Source organism: Pongo abelii, chromosome 2, assembly GCF_028885655.2.
Source record: "Pongo abelii isolate AG06213 chromosome 2, NHGRI_mPonAbe1-v2.0_pri, whole genome shotgun sequence".
Lineage (NCBI taxonomy): Eukaryota > Metazoa > Chordata > Mammalia > Primates > Hominidae > Pongo > Pongo abelii.
The window spans coordinates 117,062,019-117,077,338 of NC_085928.1; the positions used below are offsets into that span (position 1 = coordinate 117,062,019).

The window sequence follows — 15,320 nt, forward strand, 5'->3', positions numbered from 1 at the left end:
CTCACAAGGGTGCTTTCTTGCTCATGGCCATCCTGTCAGGCAGCCTCTTATGCGTTTTCCATTCAGAGATGTTGGGTCACACCACCAGTAAGTGGCAGAGCTGGGATTTGAACCCAGAGTCTCTGTGTCCAATGGCATGCTCTTTCCAGCCTCTCCAAACCCCCTCCTGGTGTGGCAGTTTAAGTGCCCTGCATTTTTCCAACAAAGCTGCTTCCTGAGCTCCCTGTGTATGGTCAAGCTGTCTGTGAAGGCTCCATTCCAGCCGCCCACCTCACTCTGAACCTCTCTCACGTTTTGAGGGTAATCTGCAGGTGAATTCTCTGGGGAGCGGGTGACAGAGAAGGACTGAGCCGCAGCTGCCTCCCTGGGCAGGACTGAGAACTGACAGTGTCTCAAAGATTCCCTCCCTCCCCACAAACACCACAGCAGCGATTCCACAGGCAAAATTATAGCCAGATCGAGGACAGCAACTGGGGATTAAAAACTTTAAACCCATTAGGTTTGCTTTCAGGCATTTGATCCCAAAGCCAAAGCTTCCCCAGGGACCCACGTTTTGGTTACATGAGTCAAATTCTTCACTGTGTCCACCATGGGGAAACCCCAGGAATTGTCTGCATCCCTTACTGGGCAGAAAGCAGCCCAGGCTTGAGTAAAGGAAGAACTGGTGCCAGGATAGCCACCTCTGACCACACCAAACCCTTCATTTCCAGAGGGAGGGGACTCACTAGGGACCAATGCTTGCCCAATGGAGCCATGGGACCTGAAAGGCCTCATAAGCTCTTCTTATATTTGGGTAAACTGAGGCTCCTGGTGTTTAAGCAGTGGATACTGACTGCTTTCTAGGGTTTTAAGCCAGTAGTTGTACCTGGCTTCTAAGCTTTATGGGAAAGTTATGCATGGTGATAAAGTGTAAGAAGCACAGGCAGTAACACAGGGTTTAAGTCCTGCCTCTACTGCTGACAAGCTGTGTCTCTTAGACAAGTGTCTTAACCACTCCAAGCCTCAGTTTTCCTCTTCTGTAAAACAGGAGGAATAAGTGTACCTAAGAAGGTTTCTTGTAAGGTTTAAGCAAAAGAATGTTTATAAAGCACCCATCATAGTGCCTGCTACAAAGTAGGTGTTCAAAGAAATGTTAGACTGCTGGGCAGTAGTAGGCCAAACACCTTGACACTCAACTCATCCCAGTTCCAACTCCTGGCAGCACGCAAGAGCTCATAGATCCTTAGAATTGCGAAAGTTGTCAGAATCAAAATGGAGTCACTTGTGTTAAAAAAAAAAAAAAACCCTGACAAATAGAGCTGTGGGAGGCCATGAAGGAAAGGTTTTCATGCATAAACAACTGATAACAAGAACTAGCACAAAAAAATCTGCAAAAACACAATCTTGCACAAAGGCCATCACAACCTTACACACACACACACACACACACACAAACCTTCTGCGAGGAAATCTACCTAGCAACTCTGTCCAACCTCAAACTGGTGCCACCCTTGTTACTGATCCTTGTATCCAAGGATAATTATCTCAAAACAATTAAGTAATCCTCATTTTTCCTTTAAAAGCCTTTGTTTTCCTTTACCTCCCTGAATATGCACACAGATTGCTATGACGCATGTATTCCCACTGCAATGCCCTATTCCTGACTAAACATTTTCTTTTAGAGAGCCTCTCTCTGTGTTTGCTATTTAGGTTAATAGAACTTGTTCCCTTTTCTGATGCGCTGGGCAGGAATTTATTCAGACTGTCACAGTAATTCAGGGACAGCCAGGATGCTTTCACCACCAGTAATATATTACAAAGTGGCCACAATTCCCCATCCTTCCTGTATCCCTGCTCTTTTCAGTGTGACTTTGCAGCTTCTCTTGTCAAGAGATGAAATGTGTTTCTGCCTCCTCTTGATGTAGGCTGGACCTGTGACTTACATTGGCCAAAAGAATGTGGCAGAAGGGGCATGGTTTGACTTCTGAGCTTAGGCTTCAAGAAATCATGCAAGCTTCTGATTGTTCTGTTGGTACCCTACCCTACCACCATGTGTACAAGCCCAGGCTAGCCTGCGAGAGGATGAAATACACATGGAGCACAAATAAGCCCTCCCAGCTGAAGCCATCCTTTGCCAGCCAGCCAACCAGCTAACCCAGAAGTTGACCACAGATGCATGAGTGAGTCCTGCAGAGAACAGAAGAACCACCCAGCTGAACCCAACCTAAGTTGCCAACCACAGAATAAGCTACAGGTGGTGGTTGATTTAAGCCACTAAGTTTTGGGGTGGTTTGTTAGGGATGTAGCAATATTGTGGTGATAGAAAACAGATACATCATCAAGCTAAGGCATGCCACTTCTGATGGAATCTGGACCGTGGTAACTCCATCGCCCACTAATTCCTGCTAAGTCCAAACCAATTATCCAACTATGCAGCTGACAACTACTGCTATGGCTCCTCTAGCTACCTGGTCTCCTTTCCCTCCCTCAAAGGAATCTCATCACCAACCAAGACCATAGACTTTTACTGAGGGCCCTGAGATGAGACAGGCATGGTGCAGTGGTAGAATAAGCCCTGAAGAGTGTATCCAAAGTCACACCCAGGAGTGTGCCAGCTACAGCTATGTGACTTTAGACAAGTCCCCTGGCCACTCTGACCCTTCCTTTCCTTTTCTGTAAAACAAGGATAATAACAAATGCATGATCCCCCTCCCAAGGCAGTGATGAGGCACAAAAGGAAAAGGCAGATGAAAGTGTTTGGGGGACCATGCACCCCAGGATGGCCTGACTTGCAAGAGTAGATTATGGTATTTTATCTGCAAGGCCAAGAGCAGACACAAATGCTCTCCTTTTCCTTTCAGGGCCCTTCTCCTTTTTCCTTAGAAACCTGATACCTTGGACAGGGCCTTGATGGAGGTGGAGGTAGGGAGGGCAGCATGGCTAACCCTGAGAACAGTCAGTTTAGCATTAAATCAGTCCCACCTTGGTTCAAAGCACAACTCTGTAATTTACTTACTTGCTGGGTAACCTTGGACAAGTGACTTGGCTTCTCTGTGCTTCAGCAGTGGTAGCCCGCTCTGCATAAAGGGAACTATGAAAACAGTGGTTCTGGCATATAGGAGGTATTCATAAAAGGTTGGCAATAATAATTTTTATCCTGGAGAGCCTAGGTTAGAGTAAATGGAGGGAGAGCAGTGCAATCCATACCACATTAATGCTAAGTCAGAGAATGAAATCGGTGGAGTCCATGACCAACTGGGAAAAGCAGAGGCACGGGGGCAGGGTCCAACCTTGGAGTGACATTTGTCCCCAGCTTGTGTGTCAGGGAGTGAAGGGTCAGAGGCTGCTGCCCCGGCCTGGGGCTCAGGTCTTGGCAGACACACTAAGGGGAGGCAACTGGAGAAGGAGGCAAGGCAAAAGGACTGAGGTTTTCCTTCCACATCTGAAAGCAGCAAGTGAACACTAAAATCCAACGGGTAGAGCAAATTACAGACTTCTGGCAGATCTAAGAAAAAGCCTTGATATCTTCTTGTTGGTTTCTTGTGATAATTTTTTTTCAAGAGAAATACAGCAATATATTTACATTTACTTTTTAAAAAAGTATCCCACCTTGGAACTGTAGATCTACCTCCCAGACTTTCTGGAGCCTAGGGTGGGAGCTGGAGCTCCCCATAACAAGCGTGGCCTCCCATCTGCTCCTTGGCTTTCCAAGAGCACAGAGAAGAAACAGGCAGGCAAAATTCTAGGATTTACAATCCCAAAGATCTCCATTTAAAGTAGCCATCTCAGATCCTTTTTGGAAGCAGACAGGGTGTAAATGAATGCACAAAAATGCAGATTTATGTAGAGCATAACGAAAATGTTAGAGGCCACACATAATGAAGAGTGTGTCTATGTTAGAATACCTCATTCATTTCAGTGTTGAGTGTCAACACTCAAAGTCTGATGAATAAATGAATGAATCAACAAAAATACTGAAAGAAAACTCAGCATCTCAAGTCAGGACGAAAAAGACCATTGGTTTCATAAATCAGATCAAGTAACAAGAGAAATAACTACCAGCATCTATCAAGGGCTTACTGTGTGCCGTGTTGTGCTCTGGGCTTTGCAGATATCATCTCATTTAATGCCCTCAGCAACCTAATGAGGGATGTACCCTTATTACTCTTTACAGAAAAGGAAACTGAGGTTCAAACAGCTGAAGTAATTGGTCAAGATCACACAGCTCCTAAGCAGAGGGCTGAGTAAGGCAGGCTGGGGGCAGGGCTAATGCTGGAGCCCACTCTCTTGGCCACCAGGCACTTGTGCATCTCAGCAGTGCCCCCTTTTATGGCACAAAAATCATGGATCTGGTTGTTGCTGTGGAACCGGGGATTCAATGAAGGTAGAGACAGGAAGAACACTACTCAGCTGAATCTGGAACATCCACCCTCTAGGACCCATCCTGGTGCAAAAGAGGTGCCAAGACCCTCTATAATGCTGCCTTCTGGTGTGTACTGCACAACACCAAGTTTACTCTGGGGTCTGCATACATCACAGCACCTGGACACTAGATAGGAAGGGGTAGGAAAGGCCATCTCGCAGGTGGCCCTAACACACCAAGAGATCAGCTAAGATGGAGGAAATTTGTTCCATGATTTTTTATTTTTTAAAAAAATTTGGGCACATAGTCCGGGTGCAGTGGCTCACGCCTGTAATCCCAGCACTTTGGGAAGCCAAAGTGGGCGGATCACGAGGTCAGGAGATCGAGACTATTCTGCCCAACACAGTGAAACCCAGTCTCTACTAAAAATACAAAAAATTAGCCGGGTGTGGTGGCAGGCACCTGTAGTCCCAGCTACTTGGGAGGCTGAGGCAGGAGAATGGCGTGAACCCAGAAGGTGGAGCTTGCAGTGAGCCAAGATCGCACCACTGCACTCCAGCCTGGGCGACAGAGCAAGATTCTATCTCAAAAAAAAAAAAAGAAAGATTTGGGCACACAGTAGGTACATATTTATGAGGTACATGAGATATTTTGTTACAGGCATGTAATATGTAATAACCACAGCAGGGTAAATGGGGTATCCATCACCTGAAGCATTTATCCTTTATGTTACAAGTGATCCAATTATACTCTTTTAGTTATTTTTAAACTACAATCAAATTATTGTTGACTATAGTCATCTTGTTGTGCTATCAAATACTAGTTCTTACTCATTCTTACTCATTCTTTCTAATTTTTTGTACCCATTCATGCCTTTTATTAAGTGTTCAAATATTTGAGGATACAAATCATCCTCTCTCATATTGTTGGTCACTGGTGCAGAAAGTTTGACTCTGTATGGGTTTCTTTAATAAAGTTACAAACCCAGGAGTCATTCTGAAACACTGGCCACCATGGCTACCTTCCTCAATTCAGAGCTTCCTAAATAAGTGGTGGGAGCCAGTAGAACTCAGAGTGGATGGGGGGATAGTAACAAAGCAGCCCCAGGAGGTTAGGGGGATACATGGAATATTGCAGAGTACTCCATCTTTCCTAGGACACTTCTGTCTTAATGCTAGACAGACTTAGTGTGAGAGGAGGCCCTTCAAATGTCCCTGGCAGAATCATTGGGTCCCTGTTCACTCAGTGATCAAACATCTCCAGAAAACAGAACCCTAGCATCTCCCCAAGAGTAGCCAGTGGGTCATGAATAAGCATCCCCAAAGGGTGCCGCAGAGAAGCTACTGCTATTGCAATTCAATAACTTTTCCAGGAAAGCAGGCAGAACAGAACTTCACAAGACAGATGTTTGAGTGCCCTGAAGCCCCCAAACTCGGATTCTTGACTTCCTGAGAGGCAGTCAGCCTGGATGGGCAAAGGCACAGGCCTGTGCTCGACAACTCATTAGCCATGTAACTTGGGCAATAATGCCTCTGTGCCTCAGCTTCCCCTCCATGAATGGGGATAAAATGATAGCCAGCTGCTACAGACTGAATGCTTGTGATCCCTCAAAATGTGTATGTTGAAATCTTCACCTCAAGGTAATGTTATTTGGAGGTGGGGACTTCGGGAGGTGATTAGGTCATGAGGATACAACCTATGAATGAGTTAGTGCCCTTATAAATGTGGCCCCAGAGAGCTCCCTCACCCCTTTCACTGTGTGAGCTTAGAGTGAGACCACTATCTATGAACCAAGAAACGGGTGCTTACCAGACAGCAAATCTGCTGGGGCCCTGATCTTGGACTTCCAAGGCTCTAGATCTGTGAGAAATAAATTCTGTCATTTATAAGCAACCCAACCTATAACAGTTTGTTATGGCAGCCCAAATGGCTACCAGCTGAAAGGACTGTTGGGAACATTAAATGAGCTGACATGAGTACCAATGTAGATAGCACCTGACATCTACTAAATATTCAGATACACTGTTGCTGCTGTTGGTGTTATTGTTGCTACCGTTGCTAATTTAAACTCAACACAGAAGTCCTTTTTGCTCATAACAGACATTGGTGGACCAAATGAGCCTGTGGTTTCAAAGACTGTAGATTTTTGCCAATCTTGGACTTACATCGGCTTCCCTAGGACTCCCTCTGGCAAAAAGGAAGGTTGGGATAAAACATTTTATTCTGCTTTGGTTGATCACCAAATCCACTTGGCTAAAAGGATTTGCAGTTCAGAGAACTCGATGGCTCAGTGTAAAGCAGAGCTCCTTTCTTCTGAAATCCATCACCTGTGACTTCTCCGACATCAGAAAGAGGCACCTTGTGAGTCAGCTGGTGGCAAGATTGCTCGGGATTCTGTTTCTGGGCCAGTTCCAATGGCCCTACTGTCAATCCTAACACTCCACACACTGATTACAGAGGTATGAGCAAAGACAGATGACCCCCAGCCACACTGCAGGCCAAGGAGCACATCTCACACCCTCCCAACACAGTGATTCACGCGTGGCAGGCTCCAGGGCAGCCACAGAGGTGTGGGTCACTTCATGCTGTTCAGCTGCAAGGGGGAATGTCAGCTGACAGCCTCCAGCTACAGCTTTCTTGGGATCTGCTGCAGGATTCCAGCTGAGGCTGTGCTCTTCCCAGACAGCTCCAGCCAATGCCTGACCCTGGCAGAGGACAGCCATTTCTGCCCAGTGATCCCTGTTGAGTTGACTGAGACTTTAATCAGATCTGCATAGAGTCAGAGGCTCTCTCTGCCCCATTCAACTTCCCCATTTCTCTTTCACAGGCAATACCCGCCCCCAACAATTCTCTCACACTCCTATCTCTGTCCTAGCATCTGCTTCCTAAAGGATGCAAACTGACACAACTCCCCAGTGAATGTGCATTGATCTCTCAGGCTGGGGTGGGCCTTGAACAAGGCGTGTAACTCTGTAAGCCTCAGTTCCCCAAATAGCAAACTGGAAACCACTCACCAGGATGTTACAAAGACTCAACTAAAGAATATTATGCCTATGAAAGCATCTGACTTCTTGTAGATACTATCTGACGAAATTCATTTTGGTTGTTAAAATTACATGCAACCCCTTGAAAGCAAGGAATTTCAGAGAACACCATGGCTGCTTTTAACAAATGTAAAAACAACATTTTCCCTGGACAAATCACAATAGAAGTTATCAGGAGACCATTTCCTGAACAGCAGCATGTCACCAGGGAATCAGAGCTGGCTGGGGCCCGGCCCTTCACACTCTCACACTCAGGGCCGTTAATGACTGGTTGAGACAAGACTGTCTTCTTGCCCTGGAAGGTTCTCCACTGGGCAAGATAGCTGCCTCTGCCCCCAGCCAGCATTCAGCACTAGCTCAGAAAACAGCACCCTTGCCAGCTTCTCCAGATCTTCAGAGAAATTTCCCAGAAACCCCGAGAAGATGCTTTTTGGATCCCCTTGGAACTCAGGCCTCATATATGTGTTGTCCCTTCTTGAGAGCTTGAGAAAGCAGGCTCTGTAGGGTGAGTGAGGACCAGGAACAATGTCTGAAAATGCCATTTCCCTAGAAAAATTCAAACGAGGAAGCGGACCTACACCTTCCCCTAGAGTCTGGCACAGGACAGAGGAACTCTGCAAAGATGCTCACCACTGAGGTTATGAAAAGGCAGGGCTCCCACTACCATTTCTGGGTGTTTCCTCAGCAAGACGGGCAGGGCCAGGGGCAGCAGGTCCTACGATCCCAGGGCTCCCCTTCTAAATGTTTTCCCTTCACAGGAGTTTCTCTTCTGCCCCTCTGAACAACCCATGCCTGCCTGAGGACAAGCCTCTCCCCCATCAGAGCCTATATCTTAAATTTCATTTGAGACACACAACTAGAACCCCACAATTTTCTCACCTGTTAGATTGTGAGCAAAAAGTTTTCATTCTTGAACCCCCAGCCCTAAATATAGATCAGGCCCTGCGGTGTTTTATGAGTAGAAAGACAATTCAACCTCTTCAGCAGGCAATAATTTTTAGTTAGATGTAAGCACCCGTTTCGGTTTTAGTACTCACATATGCTATGGGTTGATTTTTTTCTTTTTCTTTTTCTTACCTCTCCTTTTGATCCTTGTCTAGCCCTTTAAGACTTACATCATTGCTCTAAACCCACACTGCCCAGTAGAACTTTCCGTGATGATGAAAATGTTCTCTCTGTGTTGTGTCCAATGCAGTAGCTACTAGCACCATGTGGCTACTGAGTACTTGAAATGTGGCAAGTGCAACTGAGAAGCTGCATTTCAAATTTTATTTTTAGTTAATTTACATACCAATATATCTGGCTAGTGGTGACTACATCAGACAGCTCACCAGAACTATCTAGCTTGTTCTTTTAATTCTCAACCTTCATGCAAATCAAGGATATGTTCTCCTTGACTTGGAATTGCCTTCTATTCCTCACTGAACAACACTCTGACAACCTTAACAAAGCAAAAAGCCCAGCACATCTTCCATTTCCGAGCACTCGCTCTGTGCCTAAGCACAGCCGTCTTGATGTGTCCCAGGAGAGGGAGCAGGAAGCACGTCTCCAGAAAGGAAGCCAGTGCACCCAACCACTTTGGACTCCAGGGCGTCTGGAGCAGAGAAGGAGGAGGGGATGGGGTGGGGTGTGAAAGACGTCCGCTCTGGAGGCTGCACGCCAGCCAGGCCACATTTATTTATATCACAGGGTGTTACAGTTGTCAGCCCTGCAGCTGAGGAACTGGTCCATGTCTAAAGGAAGGGGACAGAAATCGGCTTTGTCCATGTTCCCTGGCACTTACTGTTGTTGTTCAAAGGACGCCAGAAGACTCAGAGAGTGGGAGCTATAGGAGAGGAAGCTGGCTCTGGGCAGGCAGACACTATGGGTGTTATTAGAAAAAAAGAAAATTGAGTCCCTTGCATGTTTGTATCCCAGCTGATACAAACGTCATCTGGAACATTGTCCAGGATATTCTGGTCCATCTAGCCATGGGGACAGTTCTCACCGCCCAGAGCACAGTGACAGCAGGACCACTCAAGCAAGTACTCTGAGAGAAGCTGGGTCTGGGGCTCTGTGCTCAGTGTGATACGGCTACAGAGCTGGGTTCAGTCACCAGGGCTGGGAAAAGCAAGATCACCCCCACACTTACACAGGGATCTAGGATCCTCCGATTAGTGACAATTTTGGTCTACAAAATAATTGAGAGAAATGCTCAGTTATGGGATTAGAGAAGTGCTAGTTCCACCAACAGAGCACATTCACATGCTTTGAGATGTACACCCGCGGGTCCCTTAACATGGGAATGCTCCGCTCTGCCGCCTGCAGAGTCTATGCTGACTTTGGGGTCTGTGCTCTCCCACTACCACTCCCAGCACATTCTTCTCCCTCCCTTTCCCTAGAGACAACACATCTTTTCACCTGTAAAACAGGTAGTTAATTAGCATGAAGCAAACATCTTAGACTGCAAAATATTGAATTAAGTAACAAAGAATAATTTCTTCGAGAAGAGAGACGTAAGATACAAGGCTTAATTAACATGTCTTCTTTTCCTTTCAAAGTTTTGCTATACTGCTTCTCCCTTTCAGGTCTATATTTTACCTTCCTCACTCATTTTGACGAGTATTTGCGATCTTTTTAAGTCACCCCGATGTAAGTTCTATACTCTTTCAGTGCACTAGAGCAGCCCTTTGCAAAACTACTCCAAGCCTCCAGTATCTGAATAAATTAATGTATTTTTCTAAAGTACACACACTTCACTGGCACTTTGGTAATACATAAAGAATGCCCTGAAGCTTCCATCCTCTCTGATCCAGCAATTCTAAGCCCAGGAATTTATTCAAAGGAAATAATTAAGATTGTCCTCAAGGGTTTAGTTAAAGGTCGTTTACCCCTGCTGCTGTTTGCAATCACAAATAATTGAAAATGACCGACATGTCCCTCAAGCAGGACTAGAAGATCCAGGGCTCAGGTACTGCTTAGTAGTAAGCGACCAATAATCAGTTACCAAGTCAATCAACCAACCCCAGAGTTGAAGTTAAGGTACAGACTTAGGACAGATCCAGAATTCACAGGACCTGATCTTATAAATTTAGGGTGACTAACTTTAAGAAAATTAACATAAAATTATAAAACTGGGGACAGGGCATTAATAGGGGCCTATGCAAGCAAGAATCCTTTGGCTTAAGTTTCAGCAGCCTTGCACAATAAGTCTAGCCTCTAGAGGAAAGAAAAAGGAGAAAGAAGATGTTGGAAGTCACTTGCTTCAAAGGCCATAGTTTACCAAGCCTGGGTAAAAAATACATTCGAGCATACATACAGCAAAAAATACGTTCAAGGTCTAAGACAAAGAATACTGGGAAAAAGGGAAAGAGAAAAAAGGATGGGGAGGAAAATACTTGAAAACAACAGCATGAGAACAGAAATCAAGGGGAGAACACAATCTAAGAAAAAATTAAGTCAATATGGTGGGTGAGGGAGGAAAAAGAAGCATTATTTTAAAAAGATTTCAGTAGAGTTAAGTTGGTGCCTGAACAACTACAGGGACAAGCACTCCAATACAAAGAGCAGCCAGCTTGTATCAGAACAAGAGAGGGCACTTTTGAGCCCAGCAGCCCAGATACATGGGTTCCCATGGACCCCTGAAATACCAGTCCCACATCTCAACTGGCAACAAGGATATGCACAGCATTACTGCTCCACACCCACTCCCTACCATTTACCCTGGGTACCAAGTTGAAGGCCAGACTGTCTTTTCCCACACTAGCCAAATCTGCTCATGTCACACAGCTTTTCTTCATCCCGTTTTTAAATCAAAGTAGGCTGAACACCTTTTCTCTGTCAGATCTGCTCTCGTCTCTACCCATTCCTTTCCCAGGCAGGATGGCTTTGACCTGTGGCCCATGCAAATCCACAGTGACAGTGGCCTGGCCTCTCTCCCTCTAGCTGTCAAAGAGCTCCAAGGCAGTTGAGCCAGCCTCAGCGTGCAGATCACACACAATGCTCCGGCTGGCTTGGCTGTCTGCTCAGCTGCCCGCCCTTTCTCAGCAGCCCCCTGTCCACAGCAGCCCTCCCATTTTTGACAGTGCTTCCCGCGTGCTTGGTGCCTAGTGTGGGGATCTGGGATGTGTTCTTCAACCTCAGACCCTGAGTCTGCAGGACATGTTCAGCCTGCTCTGCTTTAAAAGGGGAATTTGACAAGTGTAAGAACAGACACCCGGTCTTATACCCAGCAACTGGAGTAAGTGAGAGAGGGGGATGTGGAGCTGGGCGTAAGCTATGTGAGGGCTTTGAAAACTGGTTCTCTTGAAGGCTGATCTCCTGAACAGCATGATTCTTAGTGGGCTGGTCTCGGAGTCCCCTTTTCCAGGAATGCTTGAGTACTGCGATCCACAAACCACCCTTTTCCATCAGCCTCTGTCCAATACAGAGCAGTGACTCTCCTGCATAATTACATGCTGAGAGCACCGGCATCAGTGACCTCGACCTCCCTGCCTGCCACCCCTAAGGACGCTCAGGCTGGTGACTATATAATAAAATCAACCCCGGCCTGGCTGTCACCTGGGCCCCCATTGAGGCACGACCTTGAACGGGGGAACTTCCCGCAGCCTAACTCTCTCTCTCCTATCAAGAAGTGACCACTGTGTGGCTGTTTATTCCCTCTGGTCCAGAGGATGTGGCCAAGGAGGGCACCAACCCTTCCTTAGTGCTTCTCTGCTGGGGTTGGGCACAAGCTCTGTACCACTCAGCTTATGGTGCTTAATGCGGGAGAGCTGCCCCCTTCTTAGGCCCACCCCTCCGGACTCAGGGGACAACTGGACCCCTTGGCCGCTATAGAAACACGCCTCTCTCTTAAGGCTTCTGGTGAAGGTCTCCGGGTCGAATGGCCCATATGAGATAAGACTCAGGCTGCCCCAAGAGATACCTACCTGCCCCACCGGCGGTGTCACTGGGAGGTGCTCCCTCACCTTCCTCTTGCCTATATCCCAGGAGCTCCTCCGCTCCACTTCCACCTAGGGTCTTGTAGGGTTGGGGGGGCTCTGGGCTCCAGTGCGCCGCAATGGATCCCAGACACCCTGCCCCTGGGGAGCCCCACCCCGCGCAGCGGCGCTGGAGAGGCTACACTCCTTCCTCAGGGGTTCCCCAAAACCGGGGAGGGGTGCAGCTCCAGTGCCCCGACTCCTCCAGGCCCTGCGAGGTTCAGGAGGCTCGCCGGGCCAGCGGCGGCCGCCCGCCCGGAGGCAGAGGAGTCAAGTTACTTTTCGATCCAGAGAGTGAAGCCGAGTCTGGCTGGGCGGCGGAGGAGACAACTCTAGCGGCTCTCCCCGCACGCTCCCGGCTGGGACCCCGGGGAGGCGCCCGGACGCCCCCGTCCGCCTCCAGGCGCCGACCCCGACCTTAGCGGGCCCCGAACGGCGTCCTCCCTTCTCCCGCCGTCCCCCGGCGGCCGAGCCGCGCGCAACGGAGACATTTAAATCGCCCCCTCGGGACGGCGGCGTGGAAGAGACCGGAAAGGCGGCGGCGGCGCTGGCCTGGGGGCTGGGGCGGTGGCCGCGCGGGCCAGGGTCGCGGAGCCGGGCGGGCACTCACCAGCGCGTGTTGTCGTGGAAATGCTCCAGAACTGCGTAGCCGAAAAACGAGTCAGCGGGGCCCTGGAAGTGCACGGGGCGCTGCGGGTCGAGGTTGTAGGCGCCCGCGGGGATTCCCGCGACCACCAGCGCCAGCAGCAGCGCGCGGAGCCTCCCGGCGCCCCTCGGCGCAGCCGGGCCGCCCATCCCCAGCCGGCCGCCGCCTTCCCCTCTGTCCGGCGAGTAGGGCACCGAGCGCGCGGGCCGCGGGGTTCGCCGACGGCCGGGAAGCTCCCCGGGGCGGGAGCTCTGCGCCTGGACACGGGCGGAATGCGGACGTCGTGCCCGGCACCGGGGCGCGGACGTCGGGCCCGGCACCGGGGCGCGGACGGCGGGCTGAGCGGGCGCTGAAGGCGAGCACAGGGGCGGTCCCGAGCGGTCGGCGTTCTCAGTCCGCCCAAGAAGTCTGCGCGAGCGGGTCCCGGGCCGGGCGGCGCTGGACTGCGGAGGGGCGCGCCCGCGAGGTGGGCGGCCCGGGCGGCGGCGGCTGGACGGCGCGGCAGCGCCCCCTGCAGGCCGCAAGCCTGGCGCGCACTTCCCGGGCGGGAGTCAGCCCCTGGGACCCGCCGGGGCGCCCCGAGCTGCCCCCTCCCCGCCGCGCACGGGGCGCTCGGGTTCCCGGAGATAAGGCTGCTCCCCACGCCACTACAGGCTCTGCCGGCCCTGCTGGGCCTGTCTCCCTGCCTTTGTCTCTCTTTCCTCCCTGTCTCACAACCAGTAAGATCCACAGCAACCCAGGTGAAGGACGAGTTTAGACTCCAGATTCTAGCCCTGCGCATCCTCTGCTCCTTCACCCAGTTGTGAGATAAGCTGTAGGAGCAGTGCTCAGTAAACGCCGGCTGTTGTTGTTCATAACAATAGTAGCCACGTGGAAGCGAGCAGAGCACCCCTCCATATTCTAGTCACTTGGTCTCGTACACCAGTGATTCCCGAAGTGTGGTCTCCGGACCAGCAGCATCAACGTCATCTGGGAACTTGTCAGAAAATGCAAATCCTCAGGTCCCACTCAGCCCTGCTAAATCAGAAGCTCTGAGGGTTAGGGTCCAGCAGGGTTTGTGTGCGCTCAAGGGGGTGTGTGTGTGTGTAATTGTAAATACGCATAACAGAAAGTTTACCATCTTAACCATTTTTAACTGTGCAGTTCGAGGGATTAAGCAAGCATATGCATGTTATGCAACCATCACCACCATCCATCTCCAGAACTCTTCATCTTGGAAAATCAACTTTATACCCTAAACAATAACTCCTCTTTCCCCCTAACCCTACCCCCATCCCCACCCCCAGCCTCTGGCAACCACCTTTCTACCTTCTGTCTCTATGAATTTGACTACTCAAATTCAAGATTCCTACTGCATTGACTGCTATCATGTCGAAGTCTGACCACGCTATTGTGGTTTCCCTGCCTGTGTTCTCTTCTTTCCACTTTTTAATTCTACAACAGAGTTTGGATAACGGTTAAAAACTTCCTGTTGCCCCCCACCACCTACTCCTGCGTATAGGATGGAACCAGATCTCCTTAGCATAACTTCAAATGGAGGCTTCATCTCTGTTTCTAGCCCGATTTTATGCCCCTTTCCTGACTCACTTCCCACAAACCCTACAATGTATCCACACACAACTTCTAGCTGTCCCCTGAACGTGTCCAGCAGGGGTCTTCACACACATCTGTGCCTTCTCCAACGCTGTTCTTTCTTCCTGAAATGTGCCTACCCCTCTTCAACTGGCAAAATCCTATCCATCCTAGACTTCCAGGCCGGTTCTCGCCTCACCCTTTCTGTGCCATTTCCTCTGCCCCTTTCTTTTCTGGGCTGCCAAAGAGTGTTCACATGCCTCTATCTCAACACTTAGAACATGTTAATCATTTTCTCCATAGATGGTACAGCTCTCTAAGGAGAAAAAAGTCTTAGATATCTTTGTAGCCCCCAAGGCCCAGCTCAGTGCCAGGCTTAGGTAGATGCTTAAACATTGTTGAAAGAATGAACTGGCTGGGCGCAGTGGCTCACTCCTGTAATCACAGCACTTTGGGGAGGCCGAGGTGGGTGGATTACTTGAGGTCAGGAGTTCAAGCCCAGCCTGGCCAACACAGTGAAACCTTGTTTCTACTAAAAATACAAAAAATTAGCCAAGCATGGTGGCACATGACTGTAATTCCAGCTACTTGGGAGGCTGAGGCAGGAGAAGTGCTTGAACCTGAGGGATCGAGCTTGCAGTGAGCCGACAGCACGCCACTGCATTCCAACCTGGGTGACTGAGCGAGACTCCATCTGAAAAAAAAAAAAAAAAAGAAAAGAAAAGAAAGAAAAAGAAAAAGAATAGCCGGGCATGCTG

The 15,320-nt window shown here is 49.2% G+C and overlaps 1 protein-coding gene across 2 annotated transcripts in view; it reads right to left on the bottom strand.

Annotated features, from left to right (window-relative positions):
- ITGA9 (integrin subunit alpha 9) overlaps window positions 1-13,297 on the bottom strand; it is a 387,085-nt gene extending 373,788 nt beyond the window's left edge. For both annotated transcript variants that reach the window (XM_024245138.3, XM_054552331.2), the window contains exon 1: window positions 12,955-13,297. In XM_024245138.3, coding sequence (XP_024100906.3) covers window positions 12,955-13,139 — 185 coding nt within the window. In that variant the 5' untranslated portion in view covers window positions 13,140-13,297. The remainder of the gene's footprint in view (window positions 1-12,954) is intronic.
- Between the last annotated feature and the right edge of the window lie 2,023 nt (window positions 13,298-15,320).